The 21,285-nt window shown below is 45.3% G+C and overlaps 1 protein-coding gene across 1 annotated transcript in view; it reads left to right on the top strand.

Annotated features, from left to right (window-relative positions):
- Nucleotides 1-21,285, top strand: part of KLHDC1 (kelch domain containing 1) — a 300,634-nt gene that overhangs the window by 266,447 nt on the left and 12,902 nt on the right. Inside the window, exon 13 of the mRNA XM_029597434.1 lies at nucleotides 13,609-13,661. Within this exon, the coding sequence (XP_029453294.1) occupies nucleotides 13,609-13,661 (53 nt within the window). The remainder of the gene's footprint in view (nucleotides 1-13,608; nucleotides 13,662-21,285) is intronic.

Below are 21,285 nucleotides of genomic sequence, written 5' to 3'. Positions count from 1 at the left end.
TCAAATCAACTTCCTGGAGCTCAGAGCGATCAGGTACACGCTATGGGCTTTCAGAGATCAGCTGTCCAACAAAGTTGTCCTGATCCAGACCGACAACCAAGTAGCCATGTCATATATAAACAAGCAGGGAGGCAAGGGATCATACCTCCTGTGTCAGGAAGCAGTCCAGATCTGGTCGTGGGCCCTGACCCACAGAATGGTGCTCAGGGCCATGTACCTGGCCAGGACGGAGAACATGGTAGCGGACAGGCTGAATCGAGTCTTCAGACCCCACGAGTGGTCCCTGGACCAGGGGGTAGTGAATCGGATATTCCACCTCTAGGGGAGCCTGGACATACATCTGTTTGTGTCCCCCTACAAAAGGAACGTGCCTCAGTTCTGCTTCCTGTACAGGTCAGACAGCAAACCAGCCTTGGACATCTTTGCCTGTCATTGGGTCAAGGGACTTCTGTATGCATATTTTCCGATTCCCTTAGTGGCGAAGATTCTCTTGAAGCTTCACGAGGACAGAGGGACTATGATCCTCATAGCCCCTCATTGGCTATGACAGGTCTGGTTTCCACTCCTGTAGGAGTTATCCATCCAGAAACCGATCAGTCTGGGGACTTCCCCAGATCTCATCATGCAAGATTAGGTAAGGCTATGGCATCCCAACCTCCAGGGCCTGTCACTCATAGCCTGAATCTTGAGAGGTTAATTCTACAGTTGCTTGATCTTTCAGAATATGTGTCTCGGGGTCCTGGTGGCTTCTAGAAAGCCTTCCACTAGAAAGTCCTATAAACTGAAGTAGAGGAGGTTTTCCATGTGGTGTGAGCAGAAAGCTCTAGATCTGTTCTCCTGCTTCACACAAAAACTGTTTGATTACCTTCTATACCTATCGGAGGCCGGCTTAAAAGCTAACTCTATTAGAGTTCATCTTAAAAGCTAACTCTATTAGAGTTCATCTTATTGCCTACCACCATGGTGTAGATGGTACGCCCATCTCTGTACAGCCTATAGTTGTATGTTTCATGTGGGGCCTGTTTCAACTGAAGCCTCCCCTAAGGCCTCCCGCTGTGTCTTGGGACCTCAGTGTGGTGGTAGCTCAGCTGATGAAAGCTCCTTTTGAGCCACTGTGCACCTGTGACCTGAAGTACCTGACCTGGAAGGTAACATTTTTGTGGTGTTCACTTCAGTGCTCAGAGTCAACGAGCTCCAGGCCTTAGTGACTTATCCACCTTACACTAAGTTTTATCATGACAGGGTGGTCTTGCATACGCACCCTAAGTTCCTGCCTAAGGTGGCGACAGGTTTCCATCTTTTTTTTTATCTCTTTATTAATTATTCATCATAAACATGAAAAATAATATATATTCTGATTATTACACAAGAAAAACCAAAAGGAAAAAGATATACCAGGTAAAGGTATTACAATACAATGTAAACCCATATAACAAACAGAATTCAAGCCCACATCTAAGTGGAGAAAAGGAAAAAAATGGAAAATACAAATTCCAGACTGCAATAATTAATACAATTTAAATGGCTTCTACCCCAAATCAAGTGACTTAAACAGTTTGTGAAACAGAAGATTTGTCAATCAAAAAAGTCTCTAAATGAGATGGATCGAGGAACACAGAAGTATTACCTTGGTAAATTACTATACCCTTGCAGGGAAACTTAAGGAAAAAAGTTGCCCCAAGGGAAACCGTTTGCTGCTTAAGAGAGAGAAATAATTTCCTATGATGTTGTGTTTCATGGGAGACATCTGGATACACAAAAACCTTTTGACCACAAAAATGTACAGTAAATTTAAAATATTGTTTAAATATTAATTCTTTATCCATATCTGCAACAAAAGAAACCAAAAGAATGGCTCTATTAGATATACTGTAATATCTTGGGAACCCTGACGATATGCTAGCGTGCCGGGACGCGACCTGGGGGCGGGTCCGGAGGGTGCGGCCACGCCCCCGGACCGCCCTGGGCCGTAACCACACCCCCGGACCCGCCCCCGAAACGCTACGTCCCGCCCCGAAAACGCCGCGCGGATCGGGCCCGCCCCCGACACGCCCCCCTCGGAAAACCCCGGGACTTACGCGAGTCCCGAGGCTCTGCGCGCGCCGGTAGGCCTATGTAAAATAGGCGCACCGGCTCGCAGGGCCCTGCTCGCGGAAATCCGGGCGGATTTACGCGAGCAGGGCTCTTAAAATCCGCCCCATAGTTATTGTATAAATTATAACCGTACTATGATGGCACATGTTTTTAATTGGTAATCTATACCTCTCATAATTTTTATTATAGTGCCTTTCTGTAAACCGTTGTGATGGTTAACTAACTTAACGACGGTATAGAAGAGTTTTTAAATAAAAATAAATAAATAAATAAATCTTAGTAAGTAGATTATAATTAAGTGAGAATAACTGAGAATTATGCAAACCAATTTGCACCCCCAAATACTTGATAGAAGTACGTGTCCAACGAAACGGGAATGTCTTAGTGATGTTCAGAACCACCTGACTGGGCAAATTAAGGTTCAAAAGTTCCGACTTCTCCAGGTTCACTGTGAAATCAGACACCCGATGGAATTGCTCCAAGGCAGCCATAACACCTTGTAGGGATACCTCAGGGTCAGTTAATGTGAAGAGGATGTCATCCGTGAATAATGACAGTTTAAAGTGCAAATGATCAAGCTGTACCCCGATGATAGTCTCCGTCCTCCATATTACCAAGGCAAAAGGTTCTAGAAATAGGGCAAAAAGCATGGGCGAAAGAGGGCAACCCTGCCGTGTTCCACTTTGGATATCAAGTAACTGGCCATAACCTCTATTAACTTTCACTCTAGCTTTGGCAGCTCATACAGCTTTTTGATCCAAGTTTGGAAGAGTTCACCAAAATTCATTTTATCAAGGACCTTGAACAGGAAAGGCCAATGTACAAGGTTGAAGGCCTTTTCAGCATCTATGGCTAAGAATGCAGCAGGAGTCTTATGATGATGGACCCAGTCTATCAGGTCTACCACTTTCCTAATATTATCGCTGGCCATACGGGAAGGGATGAATCCTACTTGATCATTGTGCACTAAGGAGGGAATAATGCCCTTTAATTGTTCTGCTAGGATCTGGGCCAGGATCTTGAGGTCCAAATTGATGAGCGATATTGGTCGATAAGACCCACAGTGGATTGGGTCCCAGCCTGGTTTAGCGAGAATGGTAATTCCCGCTACATTCGTGTGAGTTGCTAAGGAATCTGTGCCCCTTAAGGAGTTAAGCATCTCAGTTAAAGCTTCTGCCACAATGTGAGAAAGTTTTTTGTAATAACTTTCAGTTAAGCCGTTTAAACCTGGGAATTTTCTTGGTTTTAGAGCTTTAATCGCCCTTTGCACCTCATCTAGTTGAATAGGGGCATCTAAATACTGCTGCTGTTCGTTCGTTATAGTGTGCAGTGGCAAATCCTTTAAGTAGTGATCTATGTCAGTACCAACAATGGCGGTATCTCTACTATATAACTGACCATAAAAGTCAGTGAAACATTTCCTGATCCCCTCTGAGGATTTAATAAGATTTCCCCCACCATCCTTTACTTTAGTGATATTATTTTGGGCAAGAACCTCTTTTAAACATCTAGCTAACAAGTGATCCGCCTTGTTTCCCCCTTCAAAATATTGCTGTTTAGTTATATCCATTTGAAAAGCGAGTGTCTCCGCATCGAGCGCCTTAAGGGCATCCCTGATCCTATTTATTTTCTGAAGTAATGTAGGGCCCTGTGAGTGCATGTGCTGCTCTGTCAACTGAGCAAGGTTTATTGTGAGTGCTTTTCGCTGTTTCTCCCTCTTGCGTTTGCAAAAGGAGGCATGTGAAATAAGTATACCCCAAGCGACTGCCTTGGAGCATTCCCAGATAGTTAGCCTAGGAGTGGGATCATTGAGATGATTGTGGAAGTACTTTGACAATTTAGTACCCAAGGACTGAACAAATGCAGTGTCTTTAAGAAGCCCTTCATTCAACCGCCAGAGTTTTTGGCCCCTATCCTGATTGTTAAGATTCACCCGAATCCAGACCGGAGAGTGATCAGACCACACAATGGGTTCAATTCCAGCATCAGTTACCCAATTTTGCATTTGCCTATCCACTAGAAAATAGTCCAGTCGAGAATATAATTGTTGGGCATGGGAAAAGTAAGTATAACTTCTAGAATACATATTTCTCTGCCGCCAAACATCCCCCAATTGCCAGTGCGAAATCAAGGTAGACAATCGCTGCCGGACTATCCTCGAGGTGGTGGATGTCTGTGCCAAGTTATCCATAGTAGGGCTGTGAGTCACGTTAAAATCCCCACCCATGATGATTGCACCTTCAGCATACTTAAGTAGCACCTCATCTAGCATGTTAAAAAAAAACATCTTGACCAGTATTAGGAGCATAAATGCTGACCAAAGTGACTGTTTCCCCACCCTAATTTTAATAGGATATAACGCCTCAGTGGGTCTCATACAATCTCTAGGACCTCATGTATGAAATCCCGAGTAATCAGAATACCCATACCTGCATATTTGGAGTCCTTTGTACTAGCAGCGAGATATATATATGTGGGTATTGGTGAAACGAAAGAACCCTTTCATGTCGCTTCCGTAAGTGTGTCTCTTGTACCATTACGATAGAAACATGATGTGTTTGTAGCTCTTGGTTAAGTAGGAACCTTTTATGGTAGTGATTAAGGCCCTTCACATTAAGAGACACAATACACTCCCCTGGGTTCAGTCTCTGGACAAGTGCAGTCAATCTGGACATATTGCAATTTTCTTACCTAAATGACAGCTACCATAGCAAAGAATACAGTGACAATAAACTGCATTCCCTGGAAAGGATAACCCAAAAATACCCCATAGTCTGGCATCACCCCTCCATAACATGAGGGTGGTAAAACTCCTCACCTGGGAGTCACCCTCTACTGGCATGGTTCATCCCCTCCCACCCCCCTCCCGAATCTTATAAAAAAAAAAGATAAACCTGTCTTTTATAACCTTTGAACATACAACAATAAGCTGGCTCACTACGCAGATGATGCTGGCAGCAGTCCTTCAAGCAATGAAACCGCCACTGAAGATCTTCTGCTTCAGACAAGCAGATGAACGCATAAACCAGTTCCAACAAAACTGCCTAAGAGTACAGTCATTAACCGAACCAACAATGTCCCAAATTAAGGAAATCAGCCTTGATCTGATAACGCCGATCGAGAGTCCTCAGAATGACGGCGCAGCTGGCTCCCGCCTTTTCCTACCCTGTGCCATTTTGGGTGGTCATCCATCCGCGGATTCCTGGAGGGTTTCTTCGGTGCTGCAATGTTGGGCTGGTGACCAGCCTTGTTGAGGGCTTCAACAGCTTCCACTAGAGGTTTGACACGAGAAGCCACCCCATTAATCGCAAAATGGAGTCCAAATGGGAAAGTCCAGTGATAACGAATGTTTTCAGCACATAAGTAAGCTGTGATTTCTTTCAGATCAAAGCGTTTGCGTAGTGTGGATGGTGCCAGTTCCTGGTGGTCAGGGTATGACCATCCCCTGACCAGGAATTCCTTTTACTGGCGGCGTCCATAATCTTAGATTTTTGAAGAAAACTATGGCAGCACAAGACAAGGTATCGAGGCCTAGAATCCGTTCTGGGGCCAAGAGCCCTATGAGCCCTCTCTAGCTTGATGTGCTCTGGGAGGTTGCCCTCAGCTGAAGCACCTTGCTTCTGGCTGGATTGAAGAATAAATTGGCAAATTGAGCCTGCCACTTCCATGGCATTACTGTATTCTGGGACCTCTGGCACCCCCGAATCCTTATGTTGCACTGCCTGGAGTGGTTTTCCAGATCCTCCAGCTTTTCTTGTATAGTCATAAGCTCACCATCCATCGTGTCTTGCTGCGTGGCCACTTTATTTAAAGCAGTCCCATTCGTATCCACTCGCATCTCCAGCTCATCAACTCTATGTCCCAGGTTGGCGATGTCATCATGAATGTCAGACATCGAGGCCAAGAGTTACTGCTTGTGTGTTTTTAAATCTGCCCGGAACTCTATAAACCAGCCTCAGATGTCATTTTTGAGTTGAGCAGAAGCCTCTGCCCATTCTGGGCTTCCCCCAGCGATAGGATCGGTTCCCTGCTGCGGCATCTCGCTCTAAGCGTCTGCAGCCTGCACGGGCCCAGCCTCATGACCGCTCCCAGTATCGGGCGGCAGTTTGTTAAAATTAAACTTCTTCAAATCAACTGTTTTTCTTTTAGCCGCCATGCCGATGAGTGCCCGGGTACTAGCGGCAACTGAATCGCCAGTTTTTTAAAAGTTTGGCTTACTTTGGTGGGTTTAGCACGTCACTTACTGTGGTCTCAGGAGCGGAGCGATTCCCCTATGCGGCCATCTTCCTTGCCGGCGAAAGAGCGCCTCCCTTGTCCGACAAGGTGATCTTGATCCAGACCGACAACCAAGTGACAATGTGGTACATCAACAAGCAGGGAGGTAAGAGATCGTTCCTCCTGTGTCAGGAAGCAGTTCAGATTTGGTCATGGGCTCGGTCCCAGGGCATGCTGCTCCAGGCCATGCACCTTGCAGGGACAGAGAACGTGGTGGCGGATCGCCTCATCCGGGCCTTCCAATCCCACAAGTGGTCCCTGAATCTGAAGGTGGCAGATCGTATCTTCTGCCTTTGGGGAACCCCAGACGTGGATCTCTTCGCCTCCCCTTGCAACAGCAAGGTAAAACAATTCTGTTCCCTGTACTGGGGGGAATGGCAAGTCAGCCACAGATGCCTTTGCCCGTCATTGGGGCAGGGGCCTCCTGTACGAGTATCCTCCGCTTCCACTGGTGATGAAGACTTTCTTGAAGCTCTGGCAGGATAAGGGAACCATGAACCTCATAGCCCCTCATTGGTTGAGGCAGATTTGGTTCCCGCTCCTGAGGTATTTCTCTATCAGGGACCCAATCAGTCTGGGAACCTCCCCGGACCTTATCTTGCAGGATCAGGGCAGACTGCGCCATCCCAACCTCAGGGCATTGACCCTAACAGCATGGATGTTGAGAGGCTAATCTTGCAGCCATTTGACCTGTTAGAGGATGTTTCTCATGTCCTGGTAGCCTCCAGGAAACCTCCACTTTTGGCCTGAAGTGGAGGTTTGCCATATGATGTGAGAGTCACGAGTTGGATCCATTCTCATGCTCTACACCGAAACTGCTTGACTATCTGCTGCACCTGTCAGATGCTGGTTTAAAAACCTAGCTCCCTCAGGGTACACCTGAGTGCCATCAGTGCCTACCACCAGGGGGTAGATGGTTTGCCCATCTCTGTGCAACCCATAGTGGGGCGCTTTATGCAAGGTCTGCTTCAATTAAAGCAGCATAATCAAACTAGCCAATAAAAGAGGCACAGTAGTTATTATGAATCGCCAAGCTTATTTAGCTGAAGTAATGATTCTTCTTTCTGACAATTCCAGTTATCACAAATGAAGTTTGGATCCTACTAAACGTCTCCAGTCAGTAATCAAACATATTACATCAAGCACATTAGAGACAGGCTTTTCAACGCAAAAATAATTTAATTTTTTGAATGTTAATTATTCATTGATTTGGACATTATATATTTATTTTATTTATTTATTTATAATTTTTATATACCGACATTCTTACATTAAAATGCAAATCATACCGGTTTCCATATATATATATATATATATATATATATATATATATTACCTAGAATTATTCCATTTTTAAGACCTCATTTATTCAGAAGTTCATCTTATGTGTAAGACAGCACTCAGCTTTTGCAAATCTTGTCAGAAACATCATTTTCATAGATTGATATTTTAATGGTCTTGCTTGATATAAATCCTTATACACTTGTATTCCCCAAGATGAGACATTGAAGGTTATAGTGCAACATCTCAAGAATAGAAGCAAACCATACAATGTACCATTGTTCTTTATTTTGAAATTAGTCAAGTTAGCTTTACAAGAACATTTTTTTATTTTTCAAAATCAACATTACTTATAAATTTCTGGAACAGTAATGGGGGCCACCATAGTCCCCTCATTGGCTAATTTATACCTGGACAATTTTGAATATCAGTGGCTACAGTCTTCACTATCTAAGCCATTAATTTTATTCTGGAAGAGGTTGATTGACAGTGTTTTATGATCTGAGGTGGTACAGCACAACAGTTAGATTTTTCTAATTGGGTAAATTATTGTAGTGACTGCATCCCATACCAGATGCAGTATAGTTCATTTGAAATTTCTTATTTGAATGTATTGATAAGGCAAATTTTATGCTCTTATGTTGTTGCCAGAGGATGCGGTTGGTGCAGTTAGTGTAGCTGGGTTCAAAAAAGGTTTGGATACGTTCTCGGAGGAGAAGTCCATTAACTGCTATTAATCAAGTTTACTTAGGGAATAGCCACTGCTATTAATTGCATCAGTAGCATGGGATCTTCTCGGTGTTTGGGTAATTGCCAGGTTCTTGCAGCCTGGTTCGGCCTCTGTCAGAAACAGGATGCCGGGCTCGATGGACCCTTGGTCTGACCCAGCATGACATTCACCTCCTATCCCATGACTTTTTAGTTTTCAAATGCCTTCTAAAAATCCAAATACACTACATCTACTGGTTCACCTTTATCTACTTGTTTATTAACCTCTTCAAACAAATGTAACAGATTTGTAAGGCAAGACTTCCCTTGGGTAAATGCATGCTGGCTATGTTCTATTAATCCATGTCTTTCTATATGTTCTGTGATTTTGTTCTTTAGAATAATTTCTACTATTTTTCCCAGCAATGAAGTCAGGCTCACCGGTCTATAGTTTTATGGATCACCCCTGGAGCCCTTTTTAAATATTGGGGTTACATTGACCTCCTTTCAGTTTTCAGGTACAATGGATGATTTTAATGATAGGTTACAAATTTTTAATAATAGATCTGAAATTTCATTTTTTAGTTCTTTCAGAACCCTGGAGTATATACCATCCAGTCCAGGTGATTTGCTACTTTTTAGTTTGTTAATATGGCCACTACATCTTCCAGGTTCACTGTGATTTGGTTCAGTTTACCTGAATCATCACCCTTGAAAACTGTCTCGGAACTGGCATCTCCCCAACATCCTCATTAGTAAACATGGAAGCAAAGAATTCATTTAGTCTTTCCACAATGGCCTTATCTTCCCTAAGATCCCCTTTAACCCCTCAATCATCTAACAGTCTAACCGACTCCCTTGTAACTGACTGACTTTTCATTAAAGAGCATCCCTGAAGCAGCTCTTTCGGGTGAAACATAAGAACATAAGAAATTGCCATGCTGGGTCAGACCAAGGGTCCATCAAGCCCAGCATCCTGTTTCCAACAGAGGCCAAACCATGCCACAAGAACCTGGCAATTACCCAAACACTAAGAAGATCCCATGCTACTGATGCAATTAATAGCAGTGGCTATTCCCTAAGTAAACTGTTAATGGACTTCTCCTCCAAGAACTTATCCAAACCTTTTTTGAACCCAGCTACACTAACTGCACTAACCACATCCTCTGGCAACAAATTCCAGAGTCAAGTTGGATGGACTGGCACAGAATAAAAAAGTCTCATTCTTAAATAGCAAGTTAAGTGACTTTATATTTTGAATCACAGATGTTTGTTGAAGCACTGTAAGTTTTTTGAGTTGGATACTTTAAACAGGAGGTTTTTGAGAGTCAGTATTAGCACTTGAACACATATATACAAATAAGTGTTTATAGTGATATATATATATATGAAGTCTGTTCCTCCTTTATAAATAATTATTTCACTTTTAATTTCATGTTTTGTAAGTTTACAAGGTTCAAGTGAACTCTATCCTCTAGATGTGTATAGAGTTCTAAGATATTTTAAGGTGACCAATTCTTTCTGGAGATCAGATCATTTGTTCTCTTTAACTGTAGGAGGAAAGATGATGCTGGTACAAAGGCCATTTTGGCTAGATGGCTCAAGAACACTCTTTCTTTAGCTTACATCCTAAAATGATAGTACGTCAATGTTCATTCTACTAAGGCACAAGCATCTTCATGGGCGGACTTCATTTAGTCCAACAGGAAAAAAATTGGTCTTCCTTGCATACATTTTCCAAACATTGGATGTTTGAGCCAGAGTCTGCATCCTTTGGTGCAGACATGCTGAGGGCAGGCTTGTCAGGCTCCCTTCCAGTGTAGGATTGGTTTGGTATAACCTTAATTCTCGATGGGGTCATGCAAGAGTCTTGCAAGGCTAGCCTAGGCTTAGTTGGTCATCTTTTCTGTGGGTAAAAATATCTGATGAAGCAATGTCAGTGGACACACTTAGTGACCTCAGGCATACCTGTGTCCAATGATGAAGGTCAGAATCCAGGCTCAGCCTTTTGGGGCCCTTTGGATTTAATAAGGCAGATTCCTTCTTGTGTTTGGGTACCTCTGTCCTCCGTAATTTGCTTCAGTCTTGTTCGTAAATGTCAAATGCAAAAGGTATGGAAGACGAGGAGGGGGATTTAACAGCCTCACCCTTGAGCTTGGTTGTTGTCCTTGAACTTGGTTGTCTAGTGAAGGCTTTAATTGGTCAGGATTGGGTTTGGAGCCCACTTCAACGACTGTAGTAGCATCCTGTGAGTTGGAGTAACTCTGTTGCTTCAGTGTGGGCTGGATCTTGGTAGGAAGTAGAATCCTCCCCCTTAATATAACGCAGTTCCTATTCTTTTATCTTAAAGGTGAAAGTCATCCTCCATAAAATAATAGCCCCATCTTTCTCACTCTCAAATACCTCCCTCTTAGTGGGACTCTCAGCAGGATACACTCTTCAGAGGCTCAGAAGTACAATTGGTAATCTCAGTACTGTAGCTGGTAAAGCACAAATTAAAGTTAATTGAAAGCACATCTTAATCTTGATCTAAATGCACAGCTTCTCCAGTAGTTCAGTAATACAACTTGCAAAGTACAAATTAAATCTAATAAGTGGTAGTTGTTGTCCTGGATTTACTCACCGCTTCTAATTAAATGTCAGCATTCTCAATAATGCAGTTTGCAAAATATAAATTAAAACTAGGTTACTAACAGATCTTATGCTGGATTTGAATGCACAGCTTCTGGAGCATAAGCTAACAGCAGTTGCATCTTTCATGTTCAAAACAACTAAAAACACAGCCCCAGTGTATTGGTTTAGGTTTTCAGCCACTGTCATTTCCTGCTGAAACAGTATGTTGAGCCTTTCCTCACAACCCAGCTGCCAGCCAGCTTAAATAGAAGCAAAACTCCCCACTATTAAACTTGATTATCTTTGCCTCTGTCATGTTGAGAGATTCTGGCTCCAGCTTCTCCTCAGTAATCTCTTCCACTGGGCTGGACTAAGCTGTTCTATGGCTTCCTCTACTTTCCTATCTATTGCAAAGACAGCCCCTTTATACCACATGATAGCCTACTGAAACTAGGAGAGTGACTCCCTCCAGGCTCAGTTCCTCCCTGCTGAGGACCTTGAAGCTGGGATATATGTAGTCCATTGGGAGCCATCTTTTCTTTAAATTTGTTATGCTACCAACCAGTCCTATATAGTTGTAGGACTCTGCCTTTTTGTGCAGGGACAAGGACAGCTTCAGGTAGCCCATTTCACTTAGGTACATCCCATGCGTCTGGACTGGTCTGGTGGGATGATAAGAGAAAAAAAAAGGTTTTTACCTGCTCATTTTCTTTCCTTGAGTCCTATCAGATCAGCTAAGATTCCACCCAGCTATTTTTAGTCTTTAGCCTGCTTTCCTATGTATACATATGCTGTCGTACAGAACTGAATTGGTTTAAGGAAGGCTTGTTTCATATATGTTGTTACTCTTTTACTAGTTTGTAAGAATTGGGCTCAGTTTGCCTCTGTTTTTGATAACCCCCTCCCCCTGCTCAATCAGTGGAGAGAGTTTATTCTTAAAGATTTTCTGTGATTTGATACAGAACTACTGAAGAACTGCAGGTGGCACATTACTGTATAAAGGGTGACATCAGCATATCAGTTGTTCTATGCCTCCATCTGCTGGTAGGGGAAAAAGCCCATGTGTCTGGACTGGTCTGGTAGAGCTCAAAGAAAGAAAATTAGCAATTAAGAAACACATTTTTCCTTTACCTTCATCCATATGACATTTACCAAAAGTGATACCCACTGAAGACGTTTGCCCCCTGTGCCTTGGACCTTGGACGTCTAGCCTCCCTCACTATTGGAGAATCCACTCCCTGGGACTGTGCAAGGACTTAGCCTTAGGACTGAGTGTGACCTCTGCCTTCCCAGATAAATACCAGAAGAGGGGGAACACAAGTGGATATCAGCATTTAGGTTGAAATGCTAGGCACGAGCATATAGTGCTATTATGTATTGCTATGCAATGGTAAAACTACCATTTTGAAATCCATTTTTAGCCACCGGGAGGCCTGAAAAGTTAGCCAGATAAACTTATTCGGCTAATTTGGCTGGCTTGTTCAGCAATGCAGATTGCACCATCAAATATACCTGGCTATATAAAATTTAGCCAGATAAGTTTATCTGGCTAACTTTAGGACTGCTCTCTGGCAATCCTAATGTTATCCAATTATGATAGCCAGATAATTCCACTCTGCCCTAGAATGCCCACAGACCACCACTGATAAAGCCAGCTGAGTTATTAGCCAACTAAAAGCATATCTGGCTGTTTCAGGGGTGATACAACTGGCAGCAATTTTAAATCTTGTGGTTTGTCTGGATAAGTCCATATTTAGCCAGACAAACCACTTTAAATATTGATCCTTTTGTATATAAAGTTAGGAAAGAGCTGATCAATGAATTGTAGTAGGCAGCCATGACTGTAGGGTGCAGGCAAGCTCTTTGGGAGTGCCTATGGTTTTGCATTGTCTGTCATGTTTACATGGTGGGCACTAGGCCGGTTCACATTGCTTTTTTTTTTTAACTCTTTATTTGTAAATTTTCAGTACAAAAACAGATATATATGTAAAAATATAATTATATAATTACATTTTAAAACTTGGCAATACAGACTAATACACCGTCCTTCAACAATTGGAAAAACAGCAACAACATATCAAAACCCAGACCAGTATCCGTGAAAAAAAGTCATAATACAGATGCACATTCAGGCCCTATAGGCCAGACCCCTTCACATTTTTGAAGCATGTTCTGACTCTTGCTTTCTTGATTAAACCACCATAGTAGGCCCTGTTTATAGCAACCCATGTGTACAAAAAGCTTGATAGGGCAAAGGAGGAAACCAGAGCCACCAAGGAGAAGAGGAACAGTTCCTGATGCATGGTAGCCTTCCACTGAAGACACCTAATTTTCTTAGAGGATTGAACTATATGCATATTTTCTGGGGAAGACTCACTTGTTCTGAGGTCTTTATTGTTTGCACCATAGTGAATATCTAGCTGCAGCTTTCTGTTCTAATAATATGAGAAACAACATAGGCAAGCAATAGTTACGGATATGGAAGTTTTTCCTACAATTTTCTTATGCATCGGTAAGAATATATATATATTTAAATGGGCATTTGTACTTCTTGCAGAAAATACAAAATCTTACAAACACTAAATATATTTATTATAGAGTCTGTTTATTTTATGTATGTTTTTTGTTCTTGGTTAGGGTCACTGTAATGATTTGCTGATTTTCCAGACTCAGCCTTACTCACTTCTCAAGTAAGTTAATATGTAACCATATCAAGTTTAAACGTTCACTACCATGCTGCTTCTATTGTTTTATGCTACTGTAGTTATTTTGCAACCATAAAAAATTATCCAATTTAAAGATTAAAATAATATAGTATTCCAGCAGTTTTAGGAAATTCCAACTCCTGAATCATGACTAGTGGTTACCAAGTCCAAATGCAATTGGGTGGTTAACAGAGGTTTTGGTGTGATTCCTTCAGCTGCTAACCTAGGGCTGTAAGTAAAGGGTAGGAGCAGGGCCAATGCAAGGGTACTAAATGTCCTAGGCAAAACCTCAGCCATAATGCCCCCTTCTTCCCACAGCAATATCCTCCACTCTCTTCCATCCTGCCACAGCAGCATCCTCTAATTTTTTAACCCCTTCCATAGCAGTAACATCCTCCATCCCCTTTCCCCAGGATCCCCTCTCCTTCCCTTTTATCAGGACGCTCCAGGCACAGCAGTTATCCTTCTCACCTGGGGCTCTGTATTGGAGCATGATGGTGGATGCTGAAACAGGAGACAGCAGCAGCAGGCCTCAAAAGATGTCCAGCCTTCTCCTCTGCACTGTGCTGCTCTTGCGCTTTGCCTGATTCCTTTTGTGCATATATAGTATTCTGCAGTATATCTCCTACTGTATCTGTGCACACTGGAGGACTAGAGGCATAGGTGCTGCCTTACTCTGTTAGGAGGAAAGTGGACAGAGATAAGTTCCCATCATTGGTCAATCCATTACCACCTCTCTTGTCTCAAAAAGAAGTGGGCAAGGCCGGCCCAGCCCACTGTCTTGCCCCATCGATGCCAACTTGGTCCTGCAGCAGATAAGAAATGGATCAAGGCAACTGCAACCAAATGGATTTGGGTATGTTGGCCATGAGCACACGTTGAAACTTTTTGTTTGGCATAAAAATAATTGTGCTCCCTAGAGTCATAGCACCAAACTAACCAAAACCTACCCCCAAGAAGGTTAAAGCTAGACTCTTCTTACTATGCATTAGTGTTTCCATATTATCAATGACATCTTTGGAAGAAAATGCAGAAGCCATAAAAAATCTGATCAGTTTGGATGTTGGCTTCTGAGTGTTGTATAAGTTAGATGAGGTGTATCAAGCAGTAGATACTCACCATCTAACTTATACAAAACCAAATTTGGCAGCCAGTTTGCATTTAGCCCTAAATAGGACCTAATGTAGCTAGTTACAACCTAATCATCACTGTTCTTTACAAGGTGTTAAAGATTCTTCTTCTCCTCCATGAACAAGCATAACAATACAACCACACAAGATGGGTGATGTCATACAACAGCACCGAGTCAGTTAACTTTCTCTCTCAGCTCAGAAAGTTTAATTGCACTTTCTGGGTTTCCATTTCAGGAACAGTCACTATGTTCTCTCTCTCTCTAATTACCGCGTTTTTAGGAAAGTGCAATCATCAACAGTCCAGACCAAGAAATCGAGAAAAACAGCAGAGGTAGGCCTGGCAGCCTTCATACAGACTATCCCCTCTGCATTTTGACCCACAGATAAGTGACAATCAAAACACATTTCCAAACAGCAAGACTGACCATTGCTTTCTTCTGGAAATGCTGCCCTCAGATCTCACATTGGCAGACTGCCTTAGTGGAGATAGCTTTGATGGACAAATTCACTGTTTATGATGCTATTTGGGAAAAGAATTGGACCTGGAGGAGATGTACTACTCAATGAACCACTGCTTTCAGCTGATAGTTGGGATACAGGGGGTTTCTTAATATTATATAATTCATCGTAATAAACAATACTGTTCAATATGATGTAGGTGAGACTTGAACTTCTGTGTATTCCATATTTGCCATGGTGTATTGTTATTTTCTGAACTGTGTGTTTTTATAAATAAAATGTTATAAAAAAAGATTCACCCTAGAGGATCAACATTATCAGTAGAAGTTAATGCTGAAGCATTGAGAGTTCACAAAGTATCTAGCAGTGGTAGCTGCTCTTCCGAGGAAACCAAATTTGCTTGCCTTTCCATACCTATAAGACTGGCTAATTCAGGTGAATTTTCAAAGGAGTTACATACGTAATGTAACATATTGTAGCAATTTGCAAAAGCCATTTATGCATGCAAGGTGCACTTACGTGGGTAAATCCTGTTATGAATCAGCGCTGCCCGCGGGTCCCCCCGCAAGCAGGCCACTTACCCTTGCAGCTTTCTTCGCCGACACAGCAGGACGCCGCTGTCGGCCTGCCCACGCGGCCAGGAGGCCACCCTGTTTCATCCTCTGCTCCGCGGTCGGAGCCGCGGCCTTCTTCGGGGCTGGGAGTGCCCCCGATGTCATTACCATCTTCGCGGCATACAGGCCGCAGCCCCGGGCTGGACTAGCAGCAGGAGCCGCCCTCTGGGCCTCCAGCAGCGGCTGGAGCCGCTGCTCACGTTGGAGCCTGCTCCCAGGCTCAGCCCTGCCTCGTCTGGCGTCTGACGCACAGATGCTGTGCAGGCCGCTGGCCATGGTCCTCCACAGCCTCTGCACTCTCCTCCTAGGCACGCGGCCGCGTCTTCTCTCTATATTTAAAGGGCCAGACACAGGAAGTGTCTTGGCCCCACCTTTGGGACTATTTCCTGTACCAGCCCTATAAAGGGCTGCTCCGTCAGTTCTCCAGTGCCTTGCATCGTCGTCGAATCTTCGCTCTGGAGGCTCCGGCCTGCCAGAGTCCATGTAAGGTCTTCCAGTCTTCTAGGAGCTCCTTGTCTCGTTCAGCTGTTCCATGTCCAAGTCTTCGTGCCTGAGGTCCATGTCCAGGTGTCTTCGTGATCTCCTTCGTCCTGGTGTTCCTGCCTTCCGTGATGTTCCTTCCTATGCCATGCCTCGTCTTCACTCTCGAGCCTTCTGGTACCGGTAGGCCGGGGGTCCCTCAGATGCAGTACTCCTGGGTGGACTAGCCTGCCGGTGGACGGTCGTCCTGTGCTGGATGTGTGTTCCTGTGCTGTCCTGCTCCCGTCGTGGTCCGTGACCAGCCTTGGGGCTGTGTAGGGTGCGTAATGGACAGGGTGGTCCGCGACTCAGTCCCGCGGGTGGCCTGAGTAGGGCGCCCTGAGAGACAGTGCCAATGTCCATGCCTTGTGTTGCCTTTTGGATGTCAAGAGTCTCGTCCTTGGACGCCGTTGCATCAGCCATGTGTCTTCGTCCCTGGATGCCGTTGCATCAGCCACGTGTCTTCGTCCCTGGATGCGGTCGCATCAGTCATAGTCATGTCTTCATGTCAAGGCCCGTCTGCCCTCAACCTCAGGCCAGGCCTGCTGCTCCATGCTGCTTGCAGCAGGTCCGAAAGGGCCCGGAATGGTTGGAGGACCATTCACCTTCCATCATCCTCGGATGTTGGCCATGGGAGCTTGCCGGCCTGGCGGAGGGTTGACCGTCAGCCACGCGGAGCCACCGTCAACCCTTGGCTCGGTCCGGAAGGTCTGGGTCGGGCTGAGGCCCATGGGCACACTAAACCACCGTTCTCAACAAGTCCTATGGACAGTTCGATGGCATATTTTGTAGCAATTTTCAAAAGCCCACTTACACAGGTAAAGTGTATTTACATGTGTAAAACCTAGTTTATGCTTGTAAATGCTTTTGAAAATCAGGCCCATATTGAGCACTTCTTACAAAAACTCTACAATGGATGTAAGCCTAGTCATATAGACAATGCAATATTTGGGATTTATAATAAATTTCTTCCAAATCCAGCTTGATCCCAGATCAGCAATTGGAATTCATAGCTGCACGCCTGGATATGATTGAGGGGAAAGCCTATCTTCCATCCAAGAGAGCAATCAAGTTACAGGTCCTATTAACAAAAAAATGGATAACTACTTGATTTATGAAGTTGTTGGGACATATGGCATCAGCAATAAACGTCACTCCCCTATCACGATTGAAAATGAGACATGCACAATGGTATCTAAAGAACAGTTGGAATCGGCACATTCAGCCTCTTAAGTCACAAAATCCCTGTGACCAAATTGACTCCCTGAAATGGTGGAAAAAGGGAAACCTTTACAGCATACATATCTTGGACATCCAAAAGATGCTAAGAGACGTCACTTCAAGGATGAGGAACACATGTTGATTTGATTTGGACACAGGGAGTTTGGACAAAGCAGAAGTCAACTCTATATGTCAGTCTTCTAGAACTGAGTACTGTTTTCAATAGCCTACAAGTCTGAGCCTTGATTGAGGAATAAAATACTGCAGATTAGAACAGACAACCAGGTAGTTATGATTTATATAAACAGTCATAGAGTATCAGGATCATTCCTTTTTTGCCAAGAAGCCCTAGCCATATGGAACTGAGAAATCATAAGGAAAATTATTATCTTGGCAATGTATCTCCCAGAAAAGGACAATATCATTGCAGACAGGCTAAGCTGTCAACTCCAACCATATGAATGGTCTATCAATGACAACACACTGAAATACCTCTCTGATCTTTGGGGAACACTGATTGTGGCCCTCTTTGCATTGCCATTCAATCACAAACTACCTCAATATTCTTACAAGAGTCCATCCACAGGCCAAGAGTCCATCCACATCCAAGAGTCCAGTAGGAACACAGGCCTACTGAATGCTTTCTCACCAATTCCGCTAATAGCAAAAACAATTCTGAACCCAAGAAAAGATAAAGGAATGATGATTCTAGTAGCTCCATACTGGCTATGCCAAAGTTGGTTTCCAGGGCTACACAAATTAGCAATAGCTCTGCCAATCATATTAACATTATTTCTAACTCTCTTGACTTAATTCGAGTGATCAATCCTTCATCCCAATCTTTGATGGCTAGCATTAATAACGTAGATGTTGAAGGGCTCCTAATTCAAAATCCAGCTTCAAAAGGATGTAAAGAAAATTCTATTAGCAGCAAAATAACCACCTACCAGGAAATTATATAACTATAATATGGAAGAGATTTACAGACTGGTGTCATATACAAAAGAAAGACTCCGTTCATCTGTTCTATGACAGCTTATCTTAATTACCTAATGAATCTGGCTAACTCAGATGGTAACTTTAAAATGAGCACATGTGTTGCGGAGCGCTCGGAGAGCGATCCCACTCCTGGGAGATGTGTGTGCCCTTGGGCCGCGGCTCGACGCCAGAGAGGTCTGAAGAGGTGCCGCGGGAGGCGTGGCATGCCCGAGCATGGGCTGGACGGAAGCAAGCTGGAGTGAAGACTGGAAGACAGGCCCTCCTCCGGGCCTGCACGCTTCGGAAGCCCAACAACTCTATGTTGGTCTTGTGAACAGTCCTCCGACCGTTCCCAGCCCTTTCGGACCTGCCGCAGGGTACGGCATGAAGCGGCGGGCCGGATGGAGGCCAGGGCAGCGAGGACTGGAACATGGATGCAGACGAGACTCAGAAACGAGGTACTGGAAGTGCAGACGTAGACTCAGGCACAGGTACTGGGAGTGCAACGTGGACTCAGAGACAAGGTACTGGACGTGCTGACGTAGACTCAGGAGCGAGGTACTGGAAGTGCAGACGTGGACTCAGAGACAAGGTACTGGACGTGCTGACGTAGACTCAGGAGCGAGGTACTGGAAGTGCAGACGTGGACTCAGAGACAAGGTACTGGACGTGCTGATGTAGACTCAGGAGCGAGGTACTGGAAGTGCAGTCGTGGACTCAGAGACAAGGTACTGGACGTGCTGACGTAGACTCAGGAGCGAGGTACTGGAAGTGCAAACGTGGACTCAGAGACAAGGTACTGGACGTGCTGACGTAGACTCAGGAGCAAGGTATTGGAAGTGCAAACGTAGACTCAGGAACGAGGTACTGGAGGAAGAGACGTGGAGTCAGGAACGAGGTATGATGCATACAGGAGACTCAAGGGCGAGGTACGAGACTGGCAACATGGAGCGCCCTACACAGCCCGCCCGTGGGGTTGGTCACGGACCACGACAGGGGTTGCCGCAGGATACCAGGCTTTCAGAGAGTTCAGGAACAAGGTAAGGCTTTCTCAGAGACTCAGGAACAAGGTGCATGGCTTACATCACGAAGCGCCCTACTCAGCCCGCCCGTGGGGCTGGTCACGGACCACGACATGGCTTGCCGCGAGGCACCAGGACATCTCGAAGACACAGGAACGAGGTGCTAGCTTTCAGGAGATTCAGGAACAGGGTAAGGCTTTCTCACAGACTCAGAAACGAGGTGCATGGCTTGCATCACGAAGCGCCCTACTCAGCCCGCCCATGGGGCTGGTCACAGACCATGACATGGCTTGCCGCGAGGCACCAGGACATCTTGAAGACACAGGAACGAGGTGCTAGCTTTCAGGAGATTCAGGAACAGGGTAAGGCTTTCTCACAGACTCAGGAACGAGGTGCATGGCTTGCATCACGAAGCGCCCTACTCAGCCCGCCCATGGGGCTGGTCACGGACCACGACATGGCTTGCCGCGAGGCACCAGGACATCTTGAAGACACAGGAACGAGGTGCTAGCTTTCAGGAGATTCAGGAACAGGGTAGAAGCAGGTTGCTGCACTCCAGGCAGCCTATAGCAGGGTTGCTGCACACCGGCAGCCTAAAGCAGGGTTTGCTGCACACCAGCAGCCAAAGGCAAGGTAAGCATCATCAGAACTGGAACACGGGTACCGGATTGGAAGACAGGCCAAGGGCAGGAACATGAACAGGCAAACATCGGGGCTGGTACATCAAGTAGACATCAGGACTGGCACAGCAGGTAGACATCAGGACAGGACGAGGAGCTCCGACAAAGAACAAGCAACACTGGACCTTGCAGAAGGCTGGAACACGGACAACTCCTGGAGCAAGGATGGTAGAGTCCCAGGAGTGACCAACTCCTTGCGACGGCAAAGACAGACTGACTGCTGAGCCCTTTAGTAGGGCTGATGACGGCAACGCCCAGGGAGGAGTCAGCAGGGGGCCACGCCTGACTGGCCTTTGAAGAGGAGTAGAGAGGCACGCGTCCGCGCCCTAGGAAGCTGGAGAGACAGGCTGGAAGCTGGTGGCGTCCTCCCGGCCATGTGGAGAATCCAAGGAAGACAGGCAGGCAGCGGAGCAGTCCTGCCCTGAAGCTGGAGAGGTGGGAGGCTGCTTTAGCGGCTCCTAGCCGCGAAGACTGAAGCAGGAGTGAGGTAAGCTGGCTGCAGGGAGAACCAAGGGCTGCAGGCACCGGCAGGGACGGCTCCCTGCCGGGCGAGGACCCAGACTGCAGCACGGGCACCGGCAGGGACGCCCTCCCTGCCGGCCAAGGACCCCGGGAAGGCTGAGAGACATCGGGAAGGCCCAGAAGCAGCAGTGGGGGGCCTGACCGCGAGGGAGAGCTCGCGGCAGGTCGGCCTCACTGTATGGAGTAGGAGGCAGCCCGGGAGGGACCTGGATACCGCAGCAGGACTGCCGCGGAGGCAGCAGCGTCAGCGGCCCGACTGGCCACTTGAAGGTGAGAGCTCCTCGCGGGCAGGATCGCAACACATGTGCACACATCTATGCACACATGTGGGCACAAGCACATATGTACTGTAATTTTACATTGTGCGCACAAGTGCACACGGATTATATAAAATCGCCTAGCGTGGATATGCATGCTCCTAATTTTAAGAAGTTACATGAAGAAATGTTATTTATGTATTT

This window comes from Rhinatrema bivittatum, chromosome 4 (genome assembly GCF_901001135.1).
Source record: "Rhinatrema bivittatum chromosome 4, aRhiBiv1.1, whole genome shotgun sequence".
Taxonomy (NCBI): Eukaryota; Metazoa; Chordata; class Amphibia; order Gymnophiona; family Rhinatrematidae; genus Rhinatrema; species Rhinatrema bivittatum.
This window is presented reverse-complemented; position numbering and strand designations above follow the sequence as displayed.